This window comes from Anoplopoma fimbria, chromosome 2, assembly GCF_027596085.1.
Source record: "Anoplopoma fimbria isolate UVic2021 breed Golden Eagle Sablefish chromosome 2, Afim_UVic_2022, whole genome shotgun sequence".
NCBI lineage: Eukaryota > Metazoa > Chordata > Actinopteri > Perciformes > Anoplopomatidae > Anoplopoma > Anoplopoma fimbria.
Genome location: NC_072450.1, coordinates 24,450,703 through 24,466,173, shown reverse-complemented (window position 1 = coordinate 24,466,173; position 15,471 = coordinate 24,450,703). Strand labels below are relative to the sequence as shown.

The window sequence follows — 15,471 nt, the reverse complement described above, 5'->3', positions numbered from 1 at the left end:
AAATGCCTCAGGACTTTAATGTCGACATATTAGCAAGGTTTAACAGCATCTCCTACACAGAACCCACAACACTGATTTGTGACTAAATGGGGATTAGGTAAACCTCCCGCCAAATTGTTGCCCACTATTTGAACTTAAAAAGAAGACACCAAACTCAGCGTTGTAATTAAACTAAATTTTAACAATTGTCAGTTTCTATTGTACAATATTGAACAGGAGTCACAAAAGTGCACAAGAGGCGTTGGTTTTAAAAGACAGGATCATACTTTGTGTTCCAGGTTCAGGAGACTTACGAACAGTGGGGTTAAACAGAGAAAGAAGCAAAATGTCCCTTCGTAGATCAAAACAGTGATGAAAAAATATACTTATAACATCATAGTATCACCCCGTAAATATACCACGACAACATATGCCTTTGATTTTCAAATGTACCATGTTTGAATATGGACTTCCCCAAAAGCAGCTGCGACATCATCCTGCAAACAAATCCTCAATAATTATAAAACCTCTGAATCCTGACAGTTTGGTATATATATATATATATATATGATACATTATCGTACATCTATAGAGACATTAGGTGAAGGTCGATTTACTTGGTATGTTCTAGAAACACTAGTTGCAGAGAGGCACCAAAATAAATAAATATGTAAAACAGAAACCAAGAATCTGACAGTGCCAAACTAAATGTCACCAGTGAAGTACACGTTCACATTATTCACCCACTGAGCAGCACCAAGTCCCCTCACCCACAAATAACCACCACCATAACAAAAACTAGTGTGTAGGAAGCACATCAACAGCCTAGGGGACATCTTTGTTTTACAAATGGATAAAAAAAAAATCTTATCGCACACACAAAGTCCTCTGAACACTACACTACACTCACAGGAAAAAAAAGGGGAACCTATTATTATTTTTGGATGTTTCTGAAGGAGAGCTCCTTAAACAAGAGAGTGTCCTTCTTCATGCAAATAAAATCAAAAGGAGTGTTTACGGAAAACACCCACTAGAGAGTTGATGACTTCCTGCTGCGGTCTCTCCTCGGACCAGTTTTTGTGCAAACACCTGTTTTGACCTTTGAGTTTATCACCACGTTAACATCCACTAACAACCTCTCTGCTTTTTCTTCTCATTTCATTTTATAAGTGGATGTTTGATGCTCATCAGATTTACTGACAAAAACCATGTAGTTCATATTATGGTGATGGTCATCACTTGGCCAGTTCTCCTCGCCAGGTAGGTTTAGACTCACCTGGAGGCACTTTGTGTCACGGCCGTTTGTCATGTATGTGCATATGATCTAATGAGTACAAACTGTCTTCTGAAACACCTGAGATAGACAAGAGGCAACAGCCAGGACAGTCCGTAGAAATATTTCATCTCTAATTCTCTGAGGGGGCTCACAAGGATTAACACCAATTATTACTAGAGTGATGCCGACCAGCATTGTCTTTGTGTGTTGTTCATTTTAGCCCTTTAAAGTCCCCTCTTCTACCCTAAGCTGCCTGTGAAGTGCTGCAGCCTTCATAAAAATAAAAAAAAAGACAGATGTACAGAATCTAAGAACCCACCACCAGCTTTTAAAGCCATTTCCCCCAAACAGAAAACAGATAAGTAAGCTCAAAGTGAGACTCCTGATTTAGTTTCAGAATGCCAGCGCACAAAATGGAGCCATTTGGTGGAGCATGCTGGCCCTCCTCCTGCCAGTCTCTCTCTCTCTCTCTCTCTCTCCCTCTCTCTCCGAAAACATCTCTTTCTCACATGGTAGTGTTTATTAGAAGCCAAAGCTGATAGTGTCTGAGTGGACATCACCTTGGGGGAGTAGGTGCCACATAGTTTCTGCCCTGAAGACACACTGTAGTGAATCCTTCGTACCCGACCTCTGACCCTTTCAGCTCAGTGCCACTTTACTCAGTTATCAACACCCAGCTTGGAGAGCCCCTGTCTGAACTCATGCAGCTCGTCTATCTTTCCATCCAGCATATCCATGAATTTCTTCAGCTCGCCCTTCATGTTGCCCTGCTTCTGTTGACTGTCTTCTATGTCCAGCTGAAGACCCTCTACTCTCCCCTCCAGTTCCTTGTTCTTCGTCTCGGCAGTCTGTGGACGAATATTAAGGGGAAAAAAAATAGTTAGATTACAGCAGATGGTGGATACAGGGAGTTCAAATTAATGTCTTAAGAGGGATGTCAGATGGTATGAGCTTTTGGGTTTACATTAGCAGAGAAGCCAAACCTAAATCTCATCAAAAATTAGATTAAAAGCATTTCAACTCAGGATTGAACTCCTTTGCATTCAGTTAAAGGAAGTGTTTCAGACTAGCAGGCGACACGATTGACACATTAATGCCAAAGATACTATTGAAGGGAGGGGTTTTAAAATAGGAGTGCTAAATGGGTGTTGCGCCTGCATGACTGTCTCCTCTAGTGGACTCCTGAAACCTGAACTCCACGTGGGGTGTCGTCTTTAAATAGAGTGGAGCCATGACCACAAACACAGAGGTAGAATAAGTGGATACATTTTTTCTAAAAGAACTAAACCAGAGAGAAAAAACACATTTTCAAAGGTTTTACTTCACAGATTAACTTTTATCTGAATGCACTGTGGCTGCGTTTTCTTTTTGGGCCTCGTGGATGAATGAAGGTATGCGAGAAATCCCATTGTCTTCTTCTCAGTTTGGGTACTTGGCTAGATAAACTCATGCTTCAGCCCGTTCTGTTGTTACTGTGGTTCATCCAGCTGGCTGTTGCAGAAACAAACCAGGCAGTCAAGCTTTGTGAAGCACAAGAACTTCAGGCATGCCACTGTTGGTTTTATTCTCCTCCCTGCCCCGGCTTGAAACGTAACACATGCATGACAGCTTGGATGATGAAATCCTGCTCTGAGTCAGTCAGAACAGGGCGAGATGAGCCTCGCTATCAATGCAGCTCATGTCAGACTTGGCACTAATGGGGCGTACACTCATTGAGCAAGCCCGGCACTTCTGGTTTTACAGAAAGTCTGATATCACTCAATGACGATTCAGACTTGCCAAACAGGTGCTCTTTGTTACAAGGAAGATGGGAGATGATGGGCGTGAATCTGTATTGTTTTTGGCAACAGTAGATTCTTACACCCAGCAACCTACGCACCTACAGAGATGTGACAAGACTTGGTCATGAAAGCTCTCAATCTACTTCAGCTGTTTTCGTAGTCGGCAAGACAGATAAAATCTGCATCGCTAGGAAACTAATAAGCCCTGTCATTGATGAAGTATCTCTGTCTCACAGACGAGGAAGAGGAAACCTTTTCAAAGAGGCAATAATCCACTCAGTGTTGTGCTGGGGATGGACCTTTATTAATAGATACAGTAACCACGATGTGCATTAGCTGACACGTGATGGGAATGTTGTCACGAGCCCTCAGAATGGTGAATAGGAACTCTCATTCTCTGCCTCCGTCTGAAAGTGACGCTCATGCCTCTGAGCCTGCGTGTTACCTCACTGTGACAAACATCATGTACTCACGTGGGCTGTAGCTTTTATACTCTGCTGTAAATTACGCCTGAGAGAAAAGTGTTGGGTTTTATGGGATTCCTGGGTGCTTTGAATGTACCTGCAGTTTTGCCGTGATGCTCTCGCACTCCGCCATGAGCTGAGGGATTATCTCTGCCTGCTTCCTCAGGTTCTCCAACTCCTAGGAAAAATAGAAAACAGAAACATGTTAATCAAAGCAAACAAATCATCAGGTTGATTCTCCTTACATTGTTTTCCTAAGAACCCAACAGTTAATTTAACAAAAAGAAGCCAAACTCATCAAATGCTAAAGAAATTGTTCAATATTTTGGGTGACTTATTTGCTTTCTTGCAGAGTTTGATTGATACCACTCTTGTATCAGTCAGTTGTGTTTCCACTCTTTATGCTAAGCTAAGCTAATGGCATCTGGCTTCAGCTTCACATATACTGTAGAGAGTGTGGTATTGACTTTTTCTTCTAACTCTCAGCAAGAAAGCAAATAAGGTAATAAGTTAACGTATAACAAATAAGTTAAATTTCCCAAAATGTCAAAATGATCCTTTGAATGTTTTGAAGGAGCTCAACAAGAAACTTTTTCTAAATAAAATACTAAATTGACATTATTTCAATCAATCTGATCAAAGTGTAAGAAAAAAAGAATACAAGTTGTGCACTTGATGCCAGCTTTTCAAATACAGACACATTTTAGGTGATACCAAACAAAGATGGCAGCAATACAAAGCAGGTAAGGAACAATGTAAAGCAGACTAAAATACTGAAGCCTTGATTCTGTTTTTCTTCCTTATGCTTACATGTTTGTTTCCTCTTAATCAAACATCTATTATTAATCTGAAAGTTTCATCCCTCTGCTGCTATAAGCCACACAAACACACCACATACAGCCTTTGTCACACATTCTGCTGCAGCTTTGTTCTGTTAGTTCACGTCTGGCCAGTGCTGGGGTCAACACCACAGTGAATGCTTAATAATTCATAGGCTCGTTTTTAATTGGAGGAGTGGAGCGTGTGCATTTCTAGATGGGGGGTGAGTCACTCGGTAGACGAGCCTCTGTGGGCCGACTTCTGTATCGGTGCTCTGCAAACAATGAGACTTCCTTCTGGAGGCCCATGGGTTACTGTTAAAAGCAAAACGGCTGATACACAGGACTGTGGAAACACTGAAGCCCCCGAAGGACATGACTCCTTGCTCACAATCTTTCAAAAATCAGCTCCAGCTCTTTGACCTACTTCCTTTCTGTTGTTGTGTAAGATGTACAGCCCTCCAAGGAAAGATGTATATGTTCTATTAATACTCAGGCTGCCAGGTGCTAAACCAGAATATCCCAGACAGACTGTTTACCTCTGGGAATTTAAAAGGGTATTTACGCAGCAGAGTCTAAACGTCATTATTTTGCAGCACTATTAAACTCTAACTGAAAGATTAGTTGATAAATTGATTAAACAATTGACAGAAAAATAGGAAAAGAAAATGAATCTGCAACTATTGACGATTAATTCTTAAGTCATCCCCCCCCCAAGCAAAAAAGACATTACAACATTTGAGGCTTCAAAGTACTGACATGTGAGAATTTGCATCACAGTAAATTAATAGAATCAGGAATAAAACTAGACATTTGATGAGATGAACTTACCGTTTCCTGGTATTATGTATACAAAATGTATAATAAAGAAAATATTCTGCAGATAAACCGATAATGAAAATGCTTGTTAGTTATAGCCCTGATGAAGAGGTCGCCTTGGGCTTCTGGAAATGAGTACAGACTTTTTTCCACCTATTTAAAAAAAAATTGTATGACACAAAAAACATGTACATTTAAGAGAGAGCGTAAAGCCTCATTTGCTGTAGAAAATATCTAAAATAGCTTTGCCAGATATCCACAACATACTTCAAAGCCACTGTGAACAGTGAAAAATATTTAGCTGTAGAAACAGAAATATATACCGCCTTATGAACTATTTTCTTCTTATAGTAACTGAATTAGATTTGTTCATCTTTCCCTTTGCTTCACGTGGCTGATTGTGTCTCCCTTTCATGACGTTGATGAGGAGACACAGTCACTTTAGAAAGAAGGCGGCCAGACTCTCAAACATTGCCAAAATTCGGTCCTAATCATTTGTCTGCAGACAGAAACAGCATTTTACCACCAACGAGCAAAGGTCAAAAGACTGTGTGGCCGTGCGGGGCTCATCCTCATTAGCAATAAACACAACCATTAGGCTCAGCTGAACTGACAGTCAGCTAGTTTGGATTATAGATGACTGAAGCAGTACACATAGGGCGATGATGCTAATGGCATTTGCGCCGAAATTCCCTGCTGCTCTGAGTACAGACAAAGTCAGTGGATGAATTACAGTCCCCCAGTCGGACTATTTTCACAGTGGAGTTCAATTGTACTAAAACAGAACAGATATTAGGGTAAAATGCTTTAAAAACAAGCAACACAGAAAGTATAATAAAAGGTTATTGAGAGAAACGGTTGGGCAGTAGAATGGTCTGGGTTTAGCTGGGTAGGCGAAAGTCACAACACCGATCCATACACAACTCAAGATCCCACAACAAAACCTGATTATAGGAGGTTTAATCACCTCCTGAGGGAGAGGAGTGGTACTGAGTAAGAACAAGAGGTGAAGAGCTAGTGTGCAGTGAAGAGACACACTGAAATGTTGGAGTCAGGAAGAGAAAGTAGATCTGTAACTTCAGGAGACAAAGTGTGAACATGAAAACTGAGGTTACTGTGATGAAGGGGACTGAGTGAATCATAAACTTCCAGGGTAAAATACCACCTTTGTTATAAAACCATTGTTATCCAAACTCTTAAAGACACCCCTGCATTCAACAGTGGCCCTGCTGTTGCTAGACAAATGTATTGCAGACGTCTCACCTGCTCTTTTTCCTGCAGCTCGGTCTCTAGCTCCTGCACTCGTACAGACAGTTGGGCGTTTTTCTGTTTCTCCTGATCGGCTTCGTTACACTGAGCTTCTAGTTCTGCAATCTGCAAAAAGAACGAAAAAGGAGAAGTCGTGAAAAATGTCCAGTTTGTATTGTGTAAAGCAGTCAGTGTGGACTACAGCTATTTAGAATATATTCCCATTTTGTTCACCTATAATATACAAGAATCCTGAATATACTGCATATTATAGGTGTCTTGAAAACTGAAGGTGGCAATTAAGACAAAAAAAACTTGCAGCATGTTACAAAATATATGATTGCAACACCAGACCAGCTGCAGTACCATCACACAATGATTATGAAATGAAAATGATTCTATTTATAGTGGACTCTGGTGCAGGGAACACAGAAACTAATAAAATACTTAGTACTTTGCTCACTCAGAGAGAAGAAACTGGAGAAACATTTGCTGGTCGATTCACTTGTCCAACTCTATAGATTTTAAGTGACAGAATAATCTAACTAGGACTGATAATCGGCTCATTTTATGACAGTTTGCAATGCAGTTTTGTTACTTATATAAAAGAGGCAACAGTGTTTCTAACCTATCACATTGTCTGGCAGCAGGATTTAACTTTCCTCACTGTATTACCTTTTCCCTGAGCGTGTCACTCTCTTCCTTGCAGGCACTAAGCTGTTTCTTCCAGCTCTCTACATTAGCCGAGGACTCCTGCAGTGCATCCACCAGCCTGGCATTATTTTCTCTTAAAGTCTGCAGCTCTGTTTCCCACTTCTTGGCGTTGGTGTTGCTGTCAGACAGGAGAGACAGAGAGAGATCCAGGTGGAAAGTTATTAATGGAGGAAAAATGTAGACAGGTTAGGGCTGAAATGCCTGAGGCGTGTGCCCACTGACATGACACATAATTCTACAAAATCCTTCCAGTCATGACTATTTAATTAGATGTGATGTACATCACACTGTCGAGTTATTTTAAATCATTAAAAAAAGAAACAAGTGGGAAAAGTCTCAAAGGTCTAATGAGCTGCTGATATGCTCCAACATCCAGTTTGTTATCTTTTCATACCACAGAGTGTGGGTTTCTGTCTTATCAATAAGGTCGAAGAGGTTGGGATGTATATTTAGTATGAATCGCTGTTCCCTTGCTTATGCATGGCTGGTATGAAGTGTGCTGCTCTCCATCAAATGCGGACAGACTTGCACCGCAGCATTCTGAAGTCCTCGGCTGTTTCACTGCTGTGACACATTTCCAGAAAACAAAATCCTTGGCCTTGTGAAGGCACGGAAAAGGGGCAAACAAAGCAATGGTGGACCAACTGGGTTTTAAAGCACAAGTTTGGCTGAAACATCTCAGCTACTTGCCAAAAGGGCTTTATGTTATATACTAACCAAAAGACTCAACTGTAACGCAGATTATACTAGAAATATTCCATATAATTACTACCAAGACCAGGATCCTTTTTATGAATGCATGATTATGTATCAGTTCCTTTTTGGAAAATGATTGAGAAGTATTGGAAAATAAAGCATTACCCACACCACTCCTGCAGAGATGTTCATTTAATATTTTTTTTCTTGTGTGAGCAAAGTGTGAAGTATTATCACGAAAGGTCTGCTAATTGGTCTTTTTTTTATTTCTTTTACCTCAGAGCCTTTTATCCCATCTGGAAAAAATATGTCAGTGATTTTTGTTTTTGGTTACAATCCAGTACTAGTTCTGGCTAAACGTACATACTGTATTTTTAGTTGACTGATGCCCTTGGGTTATTCTAGTCCCATCTGGTGTTTCATGCAATTAGTGATTTATACACTCCAGCATCTGGATTATAAAGGCCATATAACCAAATGGTGGAGTAGAGCAGCTTCACTCTTTAGATTAGATCAGATGATTTCTGAGCCCTTAGGGGCCATGATATCATCCCAGTAGCAATAAAATGGAGAGGGAGAACATTTGAGCAGTTTGGTGCAGAGAGAAATAGAAGATGAGATTTTTTTTGCATGAAAGCATTCAGGAGCTGCTGTGAGTTAAAATGATGTGATATCCCTTGAAGGGAGTGTTGCTGGAATGTGAGATTATGTGGCATGTTATTATACCATGAAGGTGGAAACACATTTGGATGAATGTCACCTTCATGAGGTTGTTCTGAGGTGTCCTGGAACGAACCCTTACCTCTGTTCTACTGCACTCTTAAGACGTTCGTTCTCGGTCTGCAGCACAGCAGCCTCCGGACCGACATAAGAGATTTTCTCATCATCTGTGCCATTAATGCTGGACGCCTGGTTGGTTGAGGGCGTGTCACGTCCAGACTCCTGGTAACGGACAGAGGGGACGTGTTATGGTTCAGGGCAGGTTTTGCTTCAGTCTACCTGCAGCTTTCTAAAACTCTTGATGGGTTAAAAGCCATAAATGTGTCTCATAAATCATTCTCTGACTGTGGAAAAAGGGTCCTGGGCTTCTTTTGGTTACACTCTGTAAACACCATGGACATGTCAGCTATGGCAGCAGAGGGGTTGGAAAAAACTGATGCCAGTACTTATCATGTCATATGGCCTAGCAGCTTTGTGAGTCTGATTCCTGCCATCTGGAGTCAGTGCAGGCAGGCAGCAGGCCAGACTGCTGGATCCACCTCCAATCAATGCTGTTTACTTACTGACAGAATATCAATTGGAGATCATTTGTGTTGAACTGAGAAACTTTATTGTTTTATGACTCTCACTGGCTTTCTTGTCCTCTTAAATTTCTTTGGTACCTTCCAGGCAGTAAGTATCTTAGGATGACCATTGACCTCTCTTTATGACAATTCACACTGTTGCATGAATGACTGCTGTTGTGTTGACATGTTCTATTCAACACAAGTTTCATAGGCCCTGTGTTCATTTGAACTTAACTATTTGAATACTTGATCATGCCAGAAGCTTTGGTGAAAGTAACCAAACTGAAATATGTTAACTGCTTATTTTCTTCTCGGTGTCACCATTTTTCTCTCCGTAGAGGCCAACGGTGACTGTAGAGGAGACAGTTCGACAAAAGAGGTGTTGTACTGAATCAGAATGTGAGACAGCAGAGAGATATCATTTACCTGGGAGTGATTACTCGATGTGTCCACCTTGTCTTGAGATTTGTCCCTTGCTAGCTTGGCTGCTTCTTTTACCTCCTGGAACTTCTCAGAAAACTGAAAATATGAAAGAGACATGAAAGAGCTTTGATGATAATACAAACTGAAATGTCAAACACCGTGTGGCTCATCTTAAAACATTTTGGGAGATCATGGAGCCAATTATCTAGTGATAGTTAGGATTTAAGAACCCGATATACCCTTTTCTGATTGCTTCATTTCCCCATCTGGTGTCTAAATAATAACAGAATTGTGCACCATTGCACTACAGTACTAGGACAAATACATGAATCCATTGTCTCTAAATTTTATGGATGCTTTTTGTGATTTCATGTGATGCTGCAGAAATGTGTCCTCTCACCTTGGCAAGTTGCTGCTCCGAAGAGAAGCCCAGTCCGAACACAGTGTTGGCCCTGCTGTCTGCCCACTGGCCAAACTTCTGCGATGTCTTGGTGAATGTCATGTTGGGCGTGATGGTACTGTTGATGATCACCTGTAACGACAAAAAACACATCAATTATTTCCCAGCCCTAGTGGAGATTATACTGGTAATCAATACAGATATATATAGATCCAGCATGGATCTCAGGTCCATCCGTCAGGCACACTCCCTGTCAAAGAAGCCCGCTTTTGGGTTGTGAAAATTGTGTTTCTCATTCAAGACATATTAAAGAGCTCCAGCATCTGCATTCATATGATGAATAGTCGTATTGAATTTGCAACGGACAATCCCCTATTGTAGCTCCATTCATACAGAGTGAATCTGTAACACCCTGCAGAAGTCTTTCACCATGCCCAGACAAGTTCGACTACTATTGGCATATTAATTTTTCTTTTTTTCTTTGTATGATCCGCTTCATAAAAACAGCCCAATTCATATACATGTTTGAGAGCCTCTCTACAATACAGAATTATTTTGTATACAAAGCAATCTTTGGAAGTACTCAAAAGAGTATTATCCTCTCTATAGAGGAAAACATATTTTATACAATAAAAGCTAAGAAAAAAAAAAAGTCATGACGCTGGCTGGTGAGTGTCTCACAATGTCTTGTGAATCAAAGAATCCATTTTCAATCCACAAACACTGACACACTTTAAGAAGCCGACCATCACTTTACTAATTTTATGTTCCCTTACAGAATTTATCCTCCAGGTTTCACTGAAACAAGCACTGAGTCAGACTTAACTTGTAAAGGTGACCACCTCATTCATTTGAAAGCTATTGACACATGAGTGTCTAAAGTTTTGTCTGAATTGACAAATAATAACTAACACCACACAAACAGACTTTGCTACTACTTTAATGGTTATTCAGAGTCAAATGAAAGTGTTCTTGTAGGTTTTACAGCTGCCAAAAAACTTCCAAAGAGGACTGCTTCATCCCAATCTAGCACCAGAAAATGGCATACATGACATTGTATTACTTGAGAAACATAAAACATTACACCCACTTGATTAATTATGGTTAATATACATACTAATACACATACTGTGTGTCTATGTAAAACATTTTAATTATACCGATCATTTGGTTCCGTAATTGCATTTAAAGATTTGCTTGCAAAAACTGTAAAAATAAATAAAAGATAGATTGACACACACAAACACAAACTATGTAGTGGTGACCCACTAACCTCTACGTAGTCAGATTACAGTCTCCATATTTGCTACAGTACACGTTCACCTGTTGTTTGGCTATGCAGTAAATCAGCTGTTGGAAATCTGCTGCACTCTAAAAATGGAACCAAAGCACGAGGTAGCAACAGTAGAAACCAAAAGATTCTTAAAAGACTATATCAGCCTGACCAGACTACCTTAATTTGTGTTTTTTTACTGCATCACTGTAGATATAAAAAAAAACGTCTAATCAATATATGATAAGATAGATGTAAACTGAAAAATTTCACTAATAAAGATTTTTATCTTATTTATCTTAAACAAAGGCAGATTTTATTTACTTCTGTGCATGTACACAAACCCAATCACACTACCAAGACATAAGAGAACTTAAAACCCAGCCAATGCAAATTACCCCAACAATTAAGTAACAATAGAAGACAGTTTAATCACAGTGCAGCCCTTGTTTCATAGCAACATGGTTCTGATCACAGGATTAAAGAATACGAATTGCTGACAGACTCGTGTCCTTTTCTACGCCCCCACCGTCTCCATCTCCATCTTTTCAGTGGCTGAGGCGTTAAAACACTTTACACTGCATCTATACTGGACACAGAGACCCAGAAAGCAGAGATTGAGCCAACAGAAAACAGAATGAGGACACCAGCAGACAGTCAAAGCCTCATTAGACATGTCTGACCCACACAGAACAATGCTAATGGAGAGAGATAACATTACATACACAGAAAAAGATTACAGTCGAAGCCTCTGATTCAGGCTGCATTCCCCCATCAAGGGTTTTTAAGGAGAGTGGCAAAATAACAAGGTGCCGGTAGTCTGAGTTTAAAATCTTCACTGTTTTAGAGGCGTTATCAAAACAGAGGTTACCTAATTTCACCTGAAAGGGAACCTGAACAGAGCCTGAACAGTGTGAATATTTAACTGAGCTTATCGAGTTGGCTCAAAGAGAAGTGTTAAGATAAGATGAAACTTTAATGACCATGGTGAAGTAACTGGGCCGATGCTGCAGAATGAAGCAAAAAACAAAAAGCAACCAACCTTATTACCAGAATTTGTCAGGAAGGAATATATGACTCAATATACATTGTTTTACTTTTGAAAAACTGATATTGCAGATTACCCTCAAATTTATGAAATGTATGGTATGTTATCAATCAACCAATAGAGTCTAAATGTCTTCTCATTTCCATCTCCTTTGTTTGTTTAAAACCCCTGCCAGAGCATTCTCTACAAATCATGTTCAGCTTGAAGTGGTACCTCTTCAAAGTGACAACTAACCTGTCAAATTCAATTTAACATTGAACTGAGGTAGTTACCCTGTCCCTTGTGTGGCTGATATGCCTGAGCTGTTAAATTGTATGACTTCTATCAGGTTCTTGATTTAAGAATATAAATTGGGAATTTAAAAACACTGAAATTGGTCAAATGAGACAAGATCAGCCTGTTTTTTAAAAGGAATACAAGTAAAGCAACACTGAGACACTGAACCTACTTCGGTTTGTGGTGTGTAACAGAATAACGAGCAGCAGGAGCCTTAAACCACACACATAGACCTAAAGCCTGCATCAGAGTCCCTAGATTCAGTTTCTTCATTTTTAGAATTGAGCGCAAACTGTGGGTTTTGGACCCAATCAATATTTTTTTTTAGTTTTATCAAATGTTTGCCGTATAGATATTTTGAAAAAGAAAAAATATTGTGAGATTTAATTCAACTGGAGATTGCATGTTCTCCCCGTGGCAGCGTGGGTTCTCTCCGGGTTCTCCGACTTCTTCCCACAATCCAAAGACATGCAGCTCAGGTTAATTGATGAGCCTAAATTGCCCCGAGGTGTGGATGTGAGTGTGAATGGTTGTCTGTCTCTATATGTGTCATCCCTGCAATAGTCTGGCAACCTGTCTAGAGTGAACCCTGCCTTCATCAGCTGGGATCGGCTCTAGCCCCCCGTGACCCTGAACAGGATAAGCGGTTAAAGATAATGGATGGATGAATTAAACCATATCCCACGAGCCATACGCGTCAAAAATCTTTAAACAGCTAATTGATCCTGTATTATAATTTATCACATTTAGAAATGTGGGTAGAAACATGACTATAGACAGTAAAAAGCTTAAACAAATAATCTGGAATCCCAGCTAATCAGCTGTAAAACAACATAGTGGACTAACTGGTTGCCCCCCTCTTTGTGGGCCCTGTAACTGTACGCTGCCATTTATGAGTGTACGACTGAGTGAGCAAGTGAGTGAGAGTGGAAGGGTGAGACAGAGGGAGGGAGAGTGGAGTGACGCTAGCAGCTGTGCCGGTGGTGAGCCGGGCTGCGGATCAAGTGGCGCAGGAGGCACAGAGCGAAGCTGGGCTGCCCATTGGCCTGAGGATCAGTTAGAAACTTAGAGACAGCCAGGAGGTTATAGGAGACATCTTCCTCGGCTGAGTGCACAGAAACTGCAAAGTCAGTAAAAAAGAAAAAGATGTAGAACATGGCAGAGGAGTCTATGGGAGGGAAAGAGCTGTGAATACTTGTCAAGCACCAAATGACTTCGTCATGGCTGGAAAAAAAGACACCCTCTACACAGAGCGGGGGCATTTTAAGATGGGAAAAACTTAAATATCTTTGTTATCTAAAGAGCCAACACCAATGCTAATTTGTGACTCCACTCCACATATTAAAAAACGAAAACATGACATTTTGAAACATGTTACTGTTAATTAAAAAAAAACTAAATGAGTCAATTTTATTGTGCTTGGTCATAACTTTTTACAATTTTAGACAGTGAGTTGTAGTTGACTTTGTGGCACATAGCCTAGATTATGAAGGATATATCAAAATAATGAAGACAAATGGGCAGCAAGGAGGGTCATGGTGATGATGAGCAGGCGGAGCTGGCGGTGGTGTTATAACTGAAGCACAGCCAAAGAAAGACGAGACGATGGTCGCCATGTCCTCTCATCAACGCAGAGAGCCAAAATGGAAAACTGGGATTGCTCATCAAGCCGAGGTGTGATATAGATGAAGTGAAATGTTGAATATTTTTGCGTGTCTGCCAATCGCCTTAATGACCTGATGCATTTCATCTCACCATGTATTAAGGACTGCAAAAACACGCTGTTCCCCGGTGGCAATGACGCAGGTTTGGATTCTGAGGGAGGAGTGGTGTGAACTTAGTTGGAGTCAGGTGTACACCGCCACATTAAAAGCTTAAAGTTTAGATTTATGAAAATTTACAGACTAACACACTATGACTGAGCAAGCCCCTTATTCCCGCGTTAGTGGGAGCCTAATTTAAAAGTTAGAAATGATGTGGGAATTTTTTGTATTATGAAAGCTCTGATCTTGCGTAAAACATAACATTTTGTTTTATGACTATGGAACTAATGGAACCAACTTGATTTTGGAACATGCTTTTTAAGGCTGCACATAAGTGAACATGCACATGTAATGTGAATATGAAGGTATTGAAGAAGTTGTCTCGACAGAGAATTGGATCAATCAATTTCAAAACTGTTGTTGACATTTGGAGGCTGTGAATGTCATGGATATATTGTCACTTTGAGACTTGACGGTTGGCTGATGAACAGCATCCTTTTTATTGGAAGAAATGAATAAAAACATATGCTTTAGATGACATTCATGCTTTTTAAAAATGTTATTCCTGTTGTTTTTCTTTGACAAATTGTGATATGCAATGTTGTTTACAAAACTGAACTTCCTGATGTTGGAGATTCACTTTAGCCCTTACCAGCTTTGGTGTGAGTGCACTATAATCCTAATAAATTATTGTTTGGGGACTTGTATCAACCCAGTGCATTCTCTCATGATGATGGCTTGGAGTACAGCATCCCAACTCCAATTTAAAAGTATGTGGGGGGTCAAATTATGGAATTATGGAGTCTGATGTAACGGTGGACATGTTCCTTTCATCTTCAGTGGAAATAATGCTTTTATATTTTGGAAACAAAACTTTATGACACACAGGTAGAGAAACTATATGTGGTACTTGGGGTGCAGCCACAATTGTATAGGAGAGCAAGATGAAGGAAATTGGCTTTAGCTTGTAATATTGGCATATACATAAAACTAGTTAAAAACTGGCAAACCTGCCAGCCACAAACACATTTAACAAGCTCACTTAAAGGAATTTAAATTATTATTCTTGGCAGAAACATGTAGCTCACCAGGCTGTGGTAGTTAAAAGGAGATTTGAATATGTTCTATGTTTTAGCCCAAACATTTTTTTTCTCTAAGATTCTAAACAGATGAGCTAGTCATTTTTTTTATTTTTTACATTAGCCTG

General features: G+C 40.1%; 1 protein-coding gene across 3 annotated transcripts in view; it reads right to left on the bottom strand.

Annotated features, from left to right (window-relative positions):
* Window positions 1-193: 193 nt before the first annotated feature.
* Window positions 194-15,471, bottom strand: part of homer2 (homer scaffold protein 2) — a 29,038-nt gene continuing 13,760 nt past the window's right edge. For all 3 annotated transcript variants that reach the window (XM_054617793.1, XM_054617786.1, XM_054617778.1), the window contains 7 exons: window positions 9,905-10,036; window positions 9,508-9,600; window positions 8,598-8,737; window positions 7,061-7,217; window positions 6,401-6,511; window positions 3,598-3,678; window positions 194-2,103 (listed from right to left, as the gene is read on the bottom strand). In XM_054617793.1, the coding sequence (XP_054473768.1) occupies window positions 1,915-2,103; window positions 3,598-3,678; window positions 6,401-6,511; window positions 7,061-7,217; window positions 8,598-8,737; window positions 9,508-9,600; window positions 9,905-10,036 (903 nt within the window). In that variant the 3' untranslated portion in view covers window positions 194-1,914. The remainder of the gene's footprint in view (window positions 2,104-3,597; window positions 3,679-6,400; window positions 6,512-7,060; window positions 7,218-8,597; window positions 8,738-9,507; window positions 9,601-9,904; window positions 10,037-15,471) is intronic.